General features: G+C 53.1%; 1 protein-coding gene across 2 annotated transcripts; it reads left to right on the forward strand.

The window, feature by feature from the left end:
- The first annotated feature begins 3026 nt into the window (after nt 1-3026).
- Slc52a3 (solute carrier family 52 member 3) lies at nt 3027-15269 on the forward strand. Of its 2 annotated transcripts, none has more exons than XM_055618002.1 (5): nt 3027-3120; nt 10877-11515; nt 12308-12795; nt 13852-13975; nt 14333-15269. In XM_055618002.1, the coding sequence occupies exons 2-5, from the start codon at nt 10949-10951 to the stop codon at nt 14543-14545; spliced, it is 1392 nt and encodes a 463-aa protein (XP_055473977.1). In that variant the 5' UTR covers nt 3027-3120; nt 10877-10948; the 3' UTR covers nt 14546-15269. The 2 variants fall into 2 exon arrangements, with proteins under 2 accessions (XP_055473977.1, XP_055473979.1); XM_055618004.1 differs by lacking the exon at nt 3027-3120 and adding an exon at nt 6017-6055.
- The last annotated feature ends 433 nt before the right edge of the window (nt 15270-15702 follow it).

Below are 15702 nucleotides of genomic sequence, written 5' to 3' on the forward strand. Positions count from 1 at the left end.
AGAGCTTCAGGGCACAGCTTTGCTCCCCATTTGAGGGGGCCCAGGCTGTCACGTCTGTCCTCCTTTGACTGGCAGAGACTCTGAGGTCCAGGCTGTCCCCGAGCCTCCCTGCTTCCCTTCTCACCAACTGGCTGTTCTATGTTCTCACACAGGGCAAAGGGAAGACAGCCAGGATGCAGACAGATAGTGAGGCAGCGCACAGGCAGGTGTAGGGGACAGGCTCCGGTCCAAGGCCTTGGATGGCTATGGTACCAGCAAGCTAGGCTTCAGCTCCTTAGCTGTGTTCCTCTGCCCTGCTCAGATAGGAGCCAAATTACCCTCACCTCTTTCCTCTCCTTTACCCCCCAAGTCCAATCTTTAAACATCTGCGAGCCTAGCCTCTAATGGCCGAGCCATCTCTCCAGCCCCTTTAAACATCTGTTATGTTCCTTCTGGTGCTGTAGAATCAGGGTGTGAGTGTTTGATTGCACCTCAGAGAGAACCCAGAGCCAAACCCATTCCAGAGAAGAGCTCTGCCCCTGAGCTGGACTCCTCATCCATGCTTTTGTGTTTTCTGGAGATACATGTAGCACTGGCTGGCCTTGAAGTAGAGATCCTCCACCTTTAAGCTATGGCAACAAGCTTGCACTACCACATCTGATACTGTTATCTGTCAGCCATGAGCCAGGTACTAGGGCCTCAGCTGTGAGTAGAACAAACATGGCCCCTTGTCTCCCCAACACTAGTGGGGAGACAGACCCCAAACAAGATGCATGAACGAACATATAATACACTGTAAACGGCACAGTGCAAAATTCCAGAGCACCCCAACCAGATAGGCACTTCTGGAGGCAAGAGTGAGCAGAGAAGCCAGGTGGGAGAAGGGTGGGGGTGGGGTTGCAGATGCCTTTAATCCTACTCGGAAGACAGAGGCGCCTTACCTGGAGGTGTAAGGGGGTTGAACAGAAACCCCAGTATACTGAGGAAAGAGCTATGCAGTTGCCTCGGAAAAGGGAACAAAGAATGCAAAGGTCCGGAGGCAGGAAGTAAGTCTGTCACAGGGTGCAAACCGCAAGGAAGCCATTAGGAGTTAGCAGGGAGGACAGCAAAGCCATCAGCCCCTGAGGACAGGTGAGCAGGAGGCTGGCTACCCGACAAGGTAGTGAGGCACTGTGCGGAGAAAGGACAGACAGAACAGCACCGCTGTGGCTGAGTATCAAGAGAGGGTAGGACCATGAACCAAGACAGAGCCATGTTCAGATGGGCCATGAAGGAGGCTGCGTGAGGAATCCTGGGCCCCACGGGATCTCTGGAGGGGTCAGTCGGACGGACGCAGTCCACAGGGAAGATCATAGGTCCAATTGGTGGCCTGTGTTCCATGCTGACCTTCCCTGCCGGGAATGCAATGAAATTCCGAGGAAGACAACACCGACCCCAGGACTCCTCTCCCAGCCCAGGGCCCTTTTCACAAATCCCTCAGACGCCGCCACCTGGTGGTAACTTCTTGAAACTTCAAGCATTCAAATCCCCCGCGCTAGCACCAGGGTGAGGCTTGCCCTTGATCTCTCACTCCGCCCCCCACCCCCCACTCCGGCCTCATCCACGCTGAACAGTTTCACCTGCTCACACCCTCCCGTGGCGCGGGCATGCTCAGCCTCAGCTCCACGGCCCTTTCACTGCCGATTCCAGCCTTTTACTGGGCTGCAGAGCAGTGTTCATTCCGGCCTCCACACCGGGGTGGGGGGCGGCTCTCTGCCCCATCCCGTTCCTCAGGCTTGGTTGGAGGGTATGTAACCCCTTATCTATATTCTGTGTGTATGGATTCTCTCCACCTCCAAACCCCGGCATGCCTAAACCAGGTGTGTCCAACTCTTTCACACTGAGACACGATACTGTCATCAGCAAAGTTCATGCTACAGATCCGTGCAATAGACTGAACAAAAAATTAAAATCTCATAATGTAAATAAGTTTGCAGTTTTGTGTGGGCCCTATCAATAGCCACGTTCGCCACATTTAGCTCCGGGGCTGCAGAGCAGGCATACCTGCTGATTGTCAGTAGTTTTCACACAAGAACAGAGGACCTGTCCCTCACCTCCCTTGACCCATGTTGAGACCTTTATTGGTGGAGCATAAGTTAGCATTGGATTTTTTGTTAATTATTCTTCACTTTCTCCTTTTTAAAGTGTGTTATAATTTTAGGTTAAACGATCAACAGGCTTACAGATGCACAGATGGTTAAAATTTATCAGTGAAGGATAAAGCTCCCTTTGGTGTCTCTTTCCTCGCCGATCCTGTGCCTTTGCACACACAGACACCCCCTCCACAGCCAACGCTTGCAGATTGTTTCTTATGGGTCTCAAGTACTTAAATTTCACACGTACAACATAAGGAATCTGTGGGACAGCCGGGCATCGGTGGCATATGCCTTTAATCCCAGCGCTCAGGAGGCAGGAGCAGGTGGATCTCTGGGAGTTCGAGACCAGCCTGGTCTGCAAAGAGAGTCCAGGACATCCAGGTCTATTACACAGAGAAACCCTGTATCAAGAAACAAACAAAAAAAAAAATTGTGGGACTCATTCGTGGGGATGCTTTTAAAATTAATAAATTTACGTAGTGTGTTTTCATTCCCCGCACCCCACCCCCAGCGCTCACGCTCGCGCCCGCGCCGTTCTGGGCTCTTGAGCTTTATTCTTCGATGTGAAGTCAGCTGCTTTTGATGGGGCCTGCGGGGTGCGGCCGTCCCGCAAAGGGAGCAAATGAGTCCTTGGCTGGTCTGGAGGTCCCTCTAGAGTCCTTCTCTACCCCTGCTCTCTCGTGGCACTTTGCCACCCCCGCATTTCGACCCCCGCCCCCTGTCTTCTTCTCACTCCAGCTTTAAGGCCCCACCTAGCGCACCCGGCGGGGGCAGGGGTAGCTGTGAAATTCTAAAGATGCAGGCTCCCGCGCCCCCCGGCGGCTTCTCGGCCGAACTGCAGCGGCGCCTCCGCTCCTGACCTTCCTACCCGAGGGTGCGGTCAGGAAGCTGCGCCCGGTGGTGCGACGAGAACCTTTTCGTGCGGGACAGGCTGGTCTCTGCTTCTGAGGCTCCTCAAGGAACCTGAGCGCCACCTCCAGTTGCCCGGAGCGCTACGCATTTGCAGGTACCAGTTAGGAATGAGCTGTTCTTTTGTATTTCTTAACGAACCGGGGTCTTTTCTACTACATTTATTTGGAGACGTGGGACGGGGGGAGGGGGGGGGGGGGGGCGCGACCGCCGGGGTGGAGCGGGGGCGGTGGGGGCGGGGGGGGGGGGGGGGGGGGGGGGCGGGCCCGGCGGCGGGGGGGGCGGGCGGGGGGGGGGGGGCGGGGTCAGAGGGCAACTCGGCAATCTGTTCTCTCCTTCCATCATGTGGCCCCGGGTGATCGAAATCACGTAGACAGACAGACAGACAGACAGGCAAGCTACCGGATGAGCCATCTTGACGGCCCTTTAGTTTTGTTTTCAGACAGCAATAGCAGGGTCTTGCTCTGCAGTCCACGCTGGCCTTGAACTCGCGATTCTGCTTCAACTTCCCGAGAGCTAGAATCACAGCCCTGTGTGACCGCTCCAAACTTTCCAGTCGCGATTTGTCAAATAACTGAGCACCTGCAGTGGGCGGAGCTAAACTGACCCGGCGAAAAGGAATCTCAAGCGACCGGAGAGGACAAACAGAGCTTTCAGTGCAGACAGGAGCACTTTCGCATCCTGGCAGGCCCAAGGCTGCAGTCCTCTCCAGAAGACGCCCCGCCCCGGCTCCCCGCCCACCCAACTTGTCCCTGACAGACCCGGAGCAAGCTGCTGGCTCATTCATCTCTACTAGAAAGTCGTTTGCCAAGGGCCAGACTTTGAACCCTGCTCACCTGTACACCCTAATCCCTTTCCGCGGTGCTAGGCTTACAGCTGGAGTTTAACTGGAGTTTCTGAATTAACTGGAGTTGATAGCGAAGCCCCCAAAGGAAGGCATCAATGTCTTTTTTTTTTTTTTTTTTTTTTTTTTTTTTTTTTTTTTTTTTGAGACAGGGTTTTTTATGTAGCCCTGGCTGTTTTAGATTTGTAGCTTAGGCTGGCCTGGAACTCAGAGAGAAGACTGCCTCTGCCTCCTGAGTGCTTGAGATTAAAGGTGTACACCACGATGCCTGGCGTAAGAGGTCTCTGACATTAGGAGTTGTTGGGGCTGTAGCCCAGTTGGCAAAGCAAAGCGCTGGGTAGGATTCCCAATCCTGCATAAAACCAGGAGTGGTGATCCTAGCCTTTGGGAGATAGAGGCAAAAGCACTGGAAGTTCAAGGCCATCTCTGGGCAGATATGGATTTTGAGGCCAGCCCGGGGTATATGTTTATTTCAAAAACAAACAAACTGTGAGCTATGCCCCCTGATCCCACCCCAGCCTGTGCAAACAAACTTTAAACTTTCTGTAAATTTTAAATTGCTCAAAGGATCTGGGGGCATGGCTCAGTGGTAAAGTACCTACCTAAACCCTGGGTCCATCCCCCATCACCAAAAATGCAGGGCGTAGGCAGGGAGGAAAATCTTTGGAAAGTAAAGGATCGTAAATAAACAGCAAAAGCTATAAACTTACAGATTACAGAGTCAGGGAGGGCCCACGAGCTGGGCGCACTCACGCATGCAGTGTGAACCATGAGCTTTGTCCAAACCCTCGAAGCCATGGAGGTGTCCTGTTACAGACAAGACGGAAGAGTTCCTCGGTGGAGGTAGCACTTGACGTTCGTGCTTGGAAATAACACTGGATCCCATCAGGAAGTGGTGGGCAGAAAGGGCATTCCACTGAAGAATCAGGGGTGGCCGAAAGGTACCAATATGCACTTCCAAAAGTAGCCAGGGCAACTGGTGGGAGAGAGCCATAAGGTGCTGAAGCTTACTGGTCCCCGTTGGGAAAGGACTTACTTGGGAGGATCAGGTCAGCAGCAGGCTGTCTCCAAGGTTGAGGACTGTTAATTAAATTAACATCGCCACATAGAGCACCTGTGAGAGGCTGGCCACTGGCTAGACCACAGCAGGGAGGGGAGCAGGATGGAGGGAGTCCCTGCAAAATGGAGGAGAGTCAGGAATGGGAGCCAGCCCCGTGTGCTTTCCAGGGAGTAGTGGCAGCCAGGTCATGAGGGAGGCATCGCACGTGTATCTTGTCCTAGAGATAAAGTGTCCTGGTGATAAGACAGCTCTTGATACACTGTGACTCTCTTAGACCTCACAGGTAGATGTGGATTCAAAGATCAGCACCCCAGGCTGTTGCAGGCCTGAGAAGGACCAGCTCAAACTGTACCAAAGATCTAAAGATGCCTGTTTCCCGCAGGGCGGGGGGAAGGGACGGGAGACCTGCTGCTATCTAATAGGTACACTTTGAGTAGTGTTTTCCGAGCCCCATAGCACACTGCCTGCTGAGTAAGGGAGGGGAACCCCCAGGTCTCCCTAACAGTGGGGATCCCAGACCTGAGAGTAGCACGCAGTTCAGAAAGACTTGAATTATTCACTGGAGGCCTCAGAGGTCTAAAACCTGCTTGACACATTTTTTTTTTTTTTTTTACTCCAGTGTGAGCACTCCTGTGCTTCTGGCCCAGGACTCCAGTCCTAGCCCATCGATTCCAGTTACACCTTCCTTGGTACCAGCATATTTCTTCCAGAGTCTCAGTTTTCCCATCTATGAAGTGGGGCAGAAAAGCATCCCCTGGCCCTGGCCAGACACCAGAGGCTTGAGAGTCACCCAGAGTTGTGTGTCTCCACTCAAGACCTCATTTCTCTGGACCTCACTTTCCCCCTCTGTACAGCAGAGCTTCTGCAGTAAGCTCCCAAAAGCAGGAGTGAGGAGTAATGGCTAACTTAGGTCCTACCGCAGAAGCCTCTACCCAACTCCTGGCTTGTTCCCGCGGAAGGAGAAGGCGGGATGAGAAAGCTCAGGTCCTGGGGCTGCAGGCAGTGGCTCCGGAGTCTGCCGCGGCCATCCCGGGGTCCCGCCCACCTTCCCGCCATCGGGGCGGAGACAGACAGGTGCCGCAGTAGACTCCTGGAGCCACGGCGCAGGCGGACCCTCCTTGACCCTCGGTGAGTGGGAGTGGAGCACGGCTGGGGGGCGTCCCTCTGGGGACAGCGGGTGGCCTGTGACCTTTCCCCTAGTTCCCTCCACGAGGGCGGCAGGGAACAGGCGGAACAGCTGCGGACTCTGAGCCGCCCTTGCGCTCCCAGCCCCGGCCTTGGCCACGGATGCTTCTCGGAACCTGCCACCTGACCCGGGCACACAAGGTCCCACCTGCCCGCGCGTGGCTCCCCTCTAAAGTTCAGCTGGTGTGGGAGGCCGGATCCCTTCCTGGCCCGCAGGGAAGCGAGAAGGAAGGGAGCCTGGAGACCTCCTACCTCCCTGAGACCTGGGCCACCACACCAAGACACATCCAGGCCCTTTCGCAGATGGGACCCTCCCAGGAGGTTCAAAGAAGGGCGGCAAGTGACCTGAGTTCATACCGCCAGGGAGCACAGGCCCGGATGGCACCCAGCCCTGAGACCAGGATGGGCATGGTGCCACTAGCACTACCTGCTTTCTGGGCGTGTGGTTGCCCAAACAAGTCTTTGCAAAGGGAACTTGAATTGACATGAGTTAGGGAGTTACGGGCTATAGGTGAAAATTCCAGCCCCACTTGGAAGTGAGAAGGCTCAGGCCCCTGGCCACCCAGTAGCTTTCCCCTGAACCTCCAGCTCCTCTTGATCACTTCCTCCGCCTCAGCTTCTCCTATGCCCTCTATTCCTGCCTCTTTCCTTCTGTCGGCTTCCAGGTGTAACTGCTGGTTCTCTGGGCCCCAGTGCCCTGACCACCATCCATCAATCACTCTCCACATCTCACCAGGCCCTGTTCAGAACCCCTGCTGTGCCTATCCAAAGCCAGGCAGGTCCTACCCAATCCCCAGGACCACCTGCAGGCCAGGGCTGGTTCTCTCCAGTCTGGGCCCCCTCCGCTCAGTGCTCACCAGCTGCCAGCCTATCTATGCAGAGTGAGCACCCAAGCATGGCGTCAGGGTGTAGGGTGGCCCGGTCCCTTGCAAACCAGATGCTGCCTCCACATAGAAGATAATTCCCTCCACCCCCACCCCATACACACACATACATAACCCGGTTCCCGTGGGAGAATTCTGTGCCAGCTGATAGGCACCGATAGGCTCCTCGGCTGGCCAGCCTCTGAAGATCCTGAGATGTGAAGCTTTGCCCAGAAGCCAGGAAGCTGTTACAGTCCAGGACCAAGGTCAGGCCACGCAGGGGAGGAGGTAGCCCAAGTGCAAGACAGTGGGGGTGTGGGGTTGCTGACACCCAGTGTTTGATGTGAAAGTAACAAAGAGGGCGGGTTCTCTTTTCAAAGAGAGCTCCTCGTAGCAGCTGACCCAAAGTAACAAAAAGTATGGGAGTGGAGCATACCACAACCGGTGGTGTGACCTCTGGCCTCTTCTTTTTTCTTCTGTGAAATAAGGGTGAACCCAGGACCTCGGAGAGGCTGCAGAAGATGGCAGAGGGGGTTGGTACAGGTGGATCACAGGCAGCCATGGCAGCTCAGTGTCTTGTCAGGAGCCACGTGCAATGGCTGTGCCCTGCTTCATTTGTGGCTCCCTGTAGCTCTGCTCCCCACAGCCAGCCAGCCAAGACCGGTCTTCCTCCACCTACGGGGGTCACTGAGGACACATCCACGCTGTCCCCTCTGCTTCTCTGTTTACCTTAATGGTTTTTTTGGGTCTCCCCACACACACAGGGTTTTTTTCTGTGTAGCCCCGGCTGTAGACCAGGCTGGCCTTGAACTCACAGCAATCTGCTTTGCCTCTGCTGGGATTAAAGATGTGCACCACCATGCCCTGGCTGCTGCCCTCAGTCTTATAGCTGCAGCCACACTAGCCCTAAGGCTGGGTTTTCAACATGGAGATGGCCTTGCCCTGCCTGACTAGCTTCACCCTGTACCCTCTTTTCCCAGACTCCTCTCACACCCATACTCCCACCTCCCAACTCCAGTGGCAGATTTACTCACATTCTTGAGAGTAGAGACTATTGTTTGCCTAGGTGTAGGCACCCAATAAAGGCAGGCTACATACGTGAGCGAACAAGAGCCACAAGGTCACTGAAGACAGGGCAGAAAATTCAGATACTGAACCATGCCTTATGGCCCAGACCTATAGTCCTAGCTTCTAGGGAGGCTGAGGCAGGGGGATTCCTGTCTGGGAATGAGATCACAGCCAGCCTGGGCAACTCAGTGAGACACAGTCTCAAAATTAAAAGTAAAAGTAAGAAGGCTGTGTTTAGCTCTGTGATAGAATTCTTGCCTGGGGTATATGTGTCCCTGAGTTCAATACCTGGGTGCAGGGGTAGAGAGGCTATATTTGAGCTATGCCCCATCTCATGTTTTAACCATGTCCCCACCACACTAGGGACATTCACTGCTCTGAGAGAAGCAGTCTGACTCCTGTCTATGTTGTTCCCTCTGCCTGGAACATCCCTGTCAGCCGTCAGTACTGGCTGTTCCCCACAGGGTCTCCTGACCTAGAAAAGTGAGTAGGATAGAAGTGGGGATCTGGGGTGTAGACCCTGATGGAACCCCACTTATCTCTCCTCTCGCATGACAGCTCTGGGTAAGAAATTGCCTGCTTTAATTACTGACTGGTTCCCTCTGTTCCCTTTATCATTTGCTGTGTCAGAAAGAGTCAGCAGAGCAGTAACTGGCATGGCTCTGTGTCCTCTTGCCCCCCCCCCCCAGGGGCACCGGCCCAGCAAGGGCACTGGGAAGGCTTCCTGGTGCAGGATCTTGCAGGAATCTGGGTGGAGAAGAAGCTGCAGGCCAGTACGACTTTAAGGTGGGGCAGGAGAGCAGGCACAGCTTGGAAGGTGCCTGTCTCCAGGTCCTCTAGCAAACCTGGGGCCAGGCCAGGCAAGCCCTAGGTGACTACAGGATAGCATCTTCACAGTGAAGGCCGAGGTCTGGTTGCCTCTCCTCCTATCTCTCAAATAGTTTCCTGTTCCTAGGTCAGATTCCTGTGTAAGGACCAGGGAAAGGGGTAGACAAAGCATCAAAGATTCCTGATTGCAACTCGGGAGCAAGAAAGCTCTAGAACTACTAGAATAAAAGAGAGATTCACAAGTGTGGTGACACTCAGGCAAAAGGAGAAAGAGCTAGAGTTCTAGCATGAACTAGATAGTCAGATTTTAGGATGTATTTATTTTATGTATGAGTGCTCTATCTGCATGTGGGAAGAGGGCATCGGATCACATTATAGATGGTTGTGAGCCACCATGTGATTGCTAGGAATTGAACTCTGGATGTCTTAGCTGCTGAGCCATCAACTCTCCAGCCCCCAAATAGATTTTTGTCTCAAAGCCAAAAAAGAAAAAAAAGAAAAAGAAGACTGTAGAGGAATTTTAATTCAGAACATAGCTGTTCTGGCAAGAGATCACATCCAAAGACCTTCTAAGTCTATGTGACCTGGCTGGCAAGAGATCACATCCAAAGATCTTCTAGGTCTGTCTGTGTGATCCGGCTGGAATACAAACATGCCTTTAATCCAGGAGGCAGGCAAGCAGATCTCTCAGTTCAAGGCCAGCCTGGTAAAGAGCTAGCGTCAGGTAAAGAAAAGCTTCGGTGTGGTGGTACACGCCTTTGATCCCAAACAATGAAGGTAAAATCAGTTTGTAGAAGGAAACACCGAGTTTGAAAGCATTGTTTAATTGAGTGGCAGAAAAAGAGACAAATCAGAGAAAAGTTTGACAGAGCAGGATACGCCCAACTCTCACGAGAAAAGAGAAGAAAGGGAAGCTACTTAAGGGGCAATGCAGAGCAAGAAGGAGCTTTTCCAGGACCTGTCGTAGAGAGGCTGCTTATAGAGAGAGAACTCAGGTGAAGGCAGAAGGAGCCAGAAGATTAGAAAAAATTGCTGGAGTTAGTTTGAGGCCAAGCAGACCAAGTCAAGGGAAAAGAGAAAAGCCAGTTTGAATAAGTCATCTGGGAGAGGAGTTCAAGCCAGAACAGCTGAGTTGAAATAGACAGCCCAGAGCTCAGTAAGAACAAGAAAGGGTGAGTAGACTAAGCCCCAACTCTCAGGCTGAAACCATTCTAGGCCCGTGTTAGAGTGTATGGAGGCTTGTGAGTACCCAATTGGGTGAGCGCTGGCCTGGTTCCAGATCAAGAGCATATGGTGTGGGGAAAGGGGTCCCCTTCCTCTTTGCAAGGAGGAGCCAGCTGGGTGGTGATGCCGCTCTCACAAAGACACATGCCACTTGCCAGCTGGGTGGCCTTGGGTATGTGACTGCTTTTCTGGGCCTCTTCTTCCTCACCTGCTCATCAAGGACACTAGTGTGGGATGGGGTGAATTTCTTTGGCTATGATTATCAAAAAAAAAAAAAGTCACATCTGCTGACTTTTCCAACTCTTGAAAATTAACACACGACCATAGAAATAGCACCCTGGAATCATTTTCTCATCCATCCAGAAGAGAGATGGTAACCTGTTCATGGGGTCAAAGACCTATGTATGTGTTTTTCTTTTAAACTATATATATCCGTGGCAAATTTCTTACTTGAGTTTTTAGTTCTTGGTTTGTAAAAACTCTTTATATATTGAAGAAACAAGCCTTTTGTCTATTTTGCCCATATCTCTCCCAGGTTGTCACTTGTCTTTTGACCTTGCTGTTGGTTTTGTTTGTCTGTTTGCATTTATTGCATTTGTGAGTTTTAACATTTCTGAAGTTGAAAAGGTCAATTTTTTCTTTTGTAGTGCTGGGAATTCTGATTCCTGCTTAGTTGGAAGGAAAACCTTGCCCAGTTGAAAGTTATCTGTCAACAAATGCATCTATGTTTTCTGCTGATACAAGCCAGCTCGATGACAATGAACTTGAACTCTCTCTCCAGGTGTCCTTCTTCAGCAGCTCCGCTGCAGCCTGACCTGGAGGACGGGACAGTGTCTGGCTCAGGCTGCCCGAAATGGCCCTTCTGACACACCTGCTGGTCTGCGTCTTTGGCATGGGCTCCTGGGTGGCCATCAACGGGCTCTGGGTGGAGCTGCCCCTGCTGGTGACTGAGTTGCCTGAGGGCTGGTACCTGCCCTCCTACCTCACCGTGGTCATCCAGCTGGCCAACATAGGCCCTCTCCTAGTCACCCTGTCACACCGCTTCCGACCCGGCTGCCTGTCAGAAGTGCCTGTGATCTTCCTTATCCTGTGCATCGGCACCGCTGCCTGCGTCCTCTTAGCCTTCCTGTGGAACAAGACATCCTGGATCCAGGGTGGACGCCACAGTGTGGCCTTCATCATCCTCACCTTCTTCCTGGCCCTGGTGGACTGCACCTCCTCTGTCACTTTCTTGCCCTTCATGAGCCAGCTGCCCACCTACTATCTCACCACCTTCTTTATAGGCGAGGGGCTCAGTGGCCTCCTGCCTGCTCTGGTGGCCCTTGTCCAAGGCTCGGGTATCACCACCTGTGTCAACACCACGGAGACAGCAGGCACCACCCTGAGCCCTGTGACCACTGTGGAGACCAACATCACCCAGGTACCTAGTGTGACCCAGAGCCATGGTTGCGCTGAGTGGTCCCCAGTAGAGGGAAGGGAAATTTTGCTTTCTCTGTCTCCATTGTTCCTTTGACAGAACTGTGCATTGTTTCATTTATTTTATTATGTATATTCTGACATGTGCGTAGGGCCACATGCCACAGTGCAAGTGTGGAAGTCAGAGGACACTGTTCTCTGTAGAGTCGTCTCTCTCTTCCCTCCTTTATAAGAGCTCTAGGGATGGAACTCCAGTTGTCAGCTTTGCATGGTAAGTGGCTTCACCTGCTGAGCCATCTGGTCAGCTAAGGGCCACAGATTAAAGTGTGTGAGGTGAGTGGACGATAGAAAGACCATTGACGCTGGAGTGTGCACGTGTTGGGGGTCTCACAAAAGTTTGAGATTCAAAGATGGGCCAGGTGACGGGGACAGCAGAGAGGGGCTTGGGGCTCATGGGGTGTGAGATGTGTTCTGGGAGTGGAGAAGAGACAAAGGAATCCTTCATAAACTCAGGCAGAACCTGACAAAGGTTGCAGATCTCAGCCCTGAAAAGGCCCACATTCCTCCCCAATGGACCTTGGGGAGCTATGGCTCTGTCCCAACTCAACCAGTTTGGAGTAATCGGAACTAAAGAAGCCTGTCTTAGAGTGATGTATCCTGGCTTTTTAGTTAGATTAGGGGGTTATCCTGGCAGCCCCCAAACAAAATCAGAAAGACTGGGAAATGAGTATCTAAGGACAAGCCCAGACATCTCCGCATCCCCCATGTGGCTGACTGCAGCTTTGTTCCTCTGCAGAGAACCCACACTCCTTCCCTGTCACCCTTCACCTGGCACCTGGAGAGTCGCTACTTGGCCCCACGCTTCTCACCGCTGCTCTTCTTCCTGCTGCTCTCATTCCTCATGGCCTGCTGCCTGGCCGCCTTCTTCCTCCTCCAGCGGCAGCCCTGGGGACGACAAGGCTCCATAGAGGACCTCCTCCACTCCCAGGTCACCCTGCACTCTATCAAGCCACGAAACACAGAGGACACCAGCTCACTGGGCACTCCTGTGGGCAGCTCGGCCAAGGGGTCAGTGGAAGTCGGTGTAGCCTCTCTTCGCCCAGCCCAGCTGGCCTTCGTCTACTCCGTGGTGGCCTTTGTCAACGCGCTCACCAACGGTGTGCTGCCCTCGGTACAGACCTACTCCTGCCTGCCCTACGGGCCTGTCGCCTACCACCTGTCTGCCACCCTCAGCGCCGTGGCCAGCCCCCTCACCTGCTTCCTCCCCATCTTCCTGCCTAACAGGTACCTCATCTGAACCAGGGAACTCAAGTGGGGATCACTCCATTTCAGAACCCCAAGGGCCAAGCCTTACCTACTGGCCACTATGTGAGGTGTTGGGTAATATGACCTCAGGAGGCATGGGGCAGCACAGGTTGCTTTGCCTCTGTGCCTCCAGGGTACCTATCTGAAAAACATGGGGTGACAGTACTCCCTCTTTTGCTCTCTGGGAATGTGGTATGGGTTATTCTCTATCAGCACCTGACACTTCCAATATTTCACCAGAAGGGCCACCAGTTCATAAAGAGTAACAGTCAGCTACTGAGATAGACACATAGAACCCTGAGACCTAGAAAGAGTTGGAGCCAGGCTTGTATGGCCTTGCCCTCCTGCCTCTGGCCCAGCCAGCCCCGTCATGTCGCACTTCTAAGATATCTAGGCAAGAGTGCAATTCAGGCTACCAGAGTGGGCTGGGCCTTGGCTCAGAAGCATAGGACTTCTGGATCTCCTCTGGGGAAAAACATCCACCTTGGAACCTCAAAGCTTGGGGGCCCTGGCCTGGCTGCCTCCCCTGCCCTCTAAGCCATTCAAATTTGCTGCAAGTACAGATCCAGCTAGGACCAAGAACAGGAGCAGGAGAGTAAGCTAGGAGAGTCCACCAATGGTCCCTAAGGCTTCAAATTTGGGGGCAGAAAGAAGCCTGCAGGACACAGGCTTGATCCTGGAAACCTGAGGCCATGGCAACAATAAAAAAAGAGAGAGAGGAAAGGAATGACAGGTACACCTACAGAAAAGCTGGGCTCAGGTGGGTGGTGCTTACTCTGGGCCCATATGGTGGCTTGGATAGGTCAAAGATGGGTTAAGGATCAGTGTTAAGGTGTGGGTGGTTGAACTGTGGTCTGGTATGAAGATATGAGGTACCTTGACTCTCAGTGTCCTCCTTAAGCTAAACAGCCTGGGATTTTTTGTTGTTTTTCATAAAGGTCTAACCTCTAACCCTACAGGCTCTGGCTCCTCCTTGAGGCCAGAGTGGACAGAAGCCAGGCTTCTCAGTCCCTCCTGTGCACATCTCCTCCACAGGTCATTGCTGTTCCTGGGGGCTCTCACAGTGTTGGGGACCGGCTTTGGGGCCTATAACATGTCCATGGCTGCCATGAGCCCCTGCCCCATCCTGCAGGGCCACTGGGGTGGAGAGGTTCTCATCGTAAGTATCCCCTCCCACTCTCACTTCTCAAGGTTGGGGAGGAATGAAGGGGAACCCCAAGGACAGCCCTTTCTGTTAGCCCAAGGCTTCTTAGTGTCCCTCATAAAAGTGAGGACTTGGGGAAGTGAGACTGCCATAAATGTCACTTCTCCCACATATACCTCGATATGATCCTTTGGGGAAGGGAGAAACACCTGAGGTTCCTTTTACCCTGGAGGGATAGCTCCCGTGGCCCCCTTAGCCCTTCAGGGTCACCTCCGTAAGACCTCTTTGTAGGCAGGGATCATTTTGTGTCCCTGGGACATGCCCCTGAGTCCTTTTCCCTCAGGGTCTGCCCTGGTGGCCTTGTCCTGGCAGGTGCTCTCCTGGGTGCTCTTTGCAGCCTGTCTCAGCTACGTCAAGGTGATGCTGGGTGTGATCTTGCGTGACCGGAGCCGCAGTGCCCTCTTGTGGTGTGGGGCAGCAGTGCAGCTGGGCTCGCTGATTGGCGCCCTGCTCATGTTCCCGCTGGTTAATGTGCTGAGACTCTTCTCGTCCGCTGACTACTGCAGCCTGGACTGCTCTGTCTAGGCTCGCTTGTCCACCTCAGGACACCAGGTGCTCCAGCAGAACCTAGAGGCACAGAGGGTAACAACCCTTCACTTCCTGCCACCCTCACACTCCCCCCACCTCCCTATGTGGTCACAGACGTGGGGCTGGGGAGCAGGAAGGCCTCCCCCAACAGTGTCCCAGTTGCAGACTTCAGTCTTTGACCACTGAGAGATGTGGTTTTTAGCATTCGGCTGGAGGCAGCCTAAGGATGTTAGGGGAAGGACCCCTGGAAGATTAAGCTAGCCCGGGGCCTACTGTGGGACCCTAGGGAAGTCTCTTGACTCTCTAGGTCTCATTAAAGAGGATTGTTGCTACAACAGCCTTCAGCTTCTAGGCTTAGGCATCTAGCAGGTTCTCCTGACTTCTCTCCCACGTGGACACCCTTCTTAATGCAACCTGGAAGTGACCAGAGGCCTTGGGAGGGCCCCTGCCTCCATCCCTTTCTGTGTCCCAAGAAATGTACTTCTCCCGGACATTGCCTGTAAAAACCTCAAGCGTCTTGGCCCAATACAGCTCTGTCCCCCAGGATAATGAAACCCTGAGAAAAGCTGAGGGGAGCCCTGCCTCTGAGAGTGGCCCCACCCAGAGACAGTGAAGACCCTCAGAGGGGTGTCTCAGGCAGGAGGGGTTTTGTCTATAATTATTCTGTTTTGTATTTTGTTTCTTTTTATAAGAATTAAAAGTTTCTATGCTTTTACACTAAGGGCTGCGCACCAGCAAGAGGTCCTGTGAAGGCTACATTGTATCAGTCTAATTAATTGTAACTGGTTTTCAGTCAAGGCTGAGAACCAAAGAAGCGAGAGCAGCCTGGTGTCTGCCCACTTTTCCCAACTGTTGTCTTATCGGCTTGTACCACCCTGCACTCCTCTTTACTCTTAAGGTAGGGCTGGCAAGATGGTTCAGATGTTTAAAGCTAAGTCCTATGACCCAAATATTTAAATGGTTCCTATCCAGGTGCTCTTAGTGTATACATATACTCAGGTGGAGGGCTGGGGTGTGGTGCAGGCCTGGAATTCCAGCACTCTGGAGGCTGAATGCAGGAGAGTCAAGAGTTCAAGAAATCCAGCCCGGCTTGGTGACACGTGCGCTTGGGAGACAGAGACCAGCAGATCTGTGACTTCTAGGCCTCCCTACTC

The sequence above is a fragment of the Psammomys obesus genome, unplaced genomic scaffold, assembly GCF_907164565.1.
Source record: "Psammomys obesus unplaced genomic scaffold, mPsaObe1.curated_primary_1811, whole genome shotgun sequence".
NCBI lineage: Eukaryota > Metazoa > Chordata > Mammalia > Rodentia > Muridae > Psammomys > Psammomys obesus.

What these genes read in the sequence shown, in the direction of transcription:
- Slc52a3 (XM_055618002.1), top strand. Translation starts at nt 10,949, where the DNA reads ATGGCCCTTCTGACACACCTGCTGGTCTGCGTCTTTGGCATGGGCTCC. An exon ending in CCCATCTTCCTGCCTAACAG is followed by an intron (nt 12,796 to 13,851) that starts GTACCTCATCTG and finishes TCTCCTCCACAG; the next exon opens with GTCATTGCTGTTCCTGGGGG. An exon ending in GGGGTGGAGAGGTTCTCATC is followed by an intron (nt 13,976 to 14,332) that starts GTAAGTATCCCC and finishes TTGTCCTGGCAG; the next exon opens with GTGCTCTCCTGGGTGCTCTT.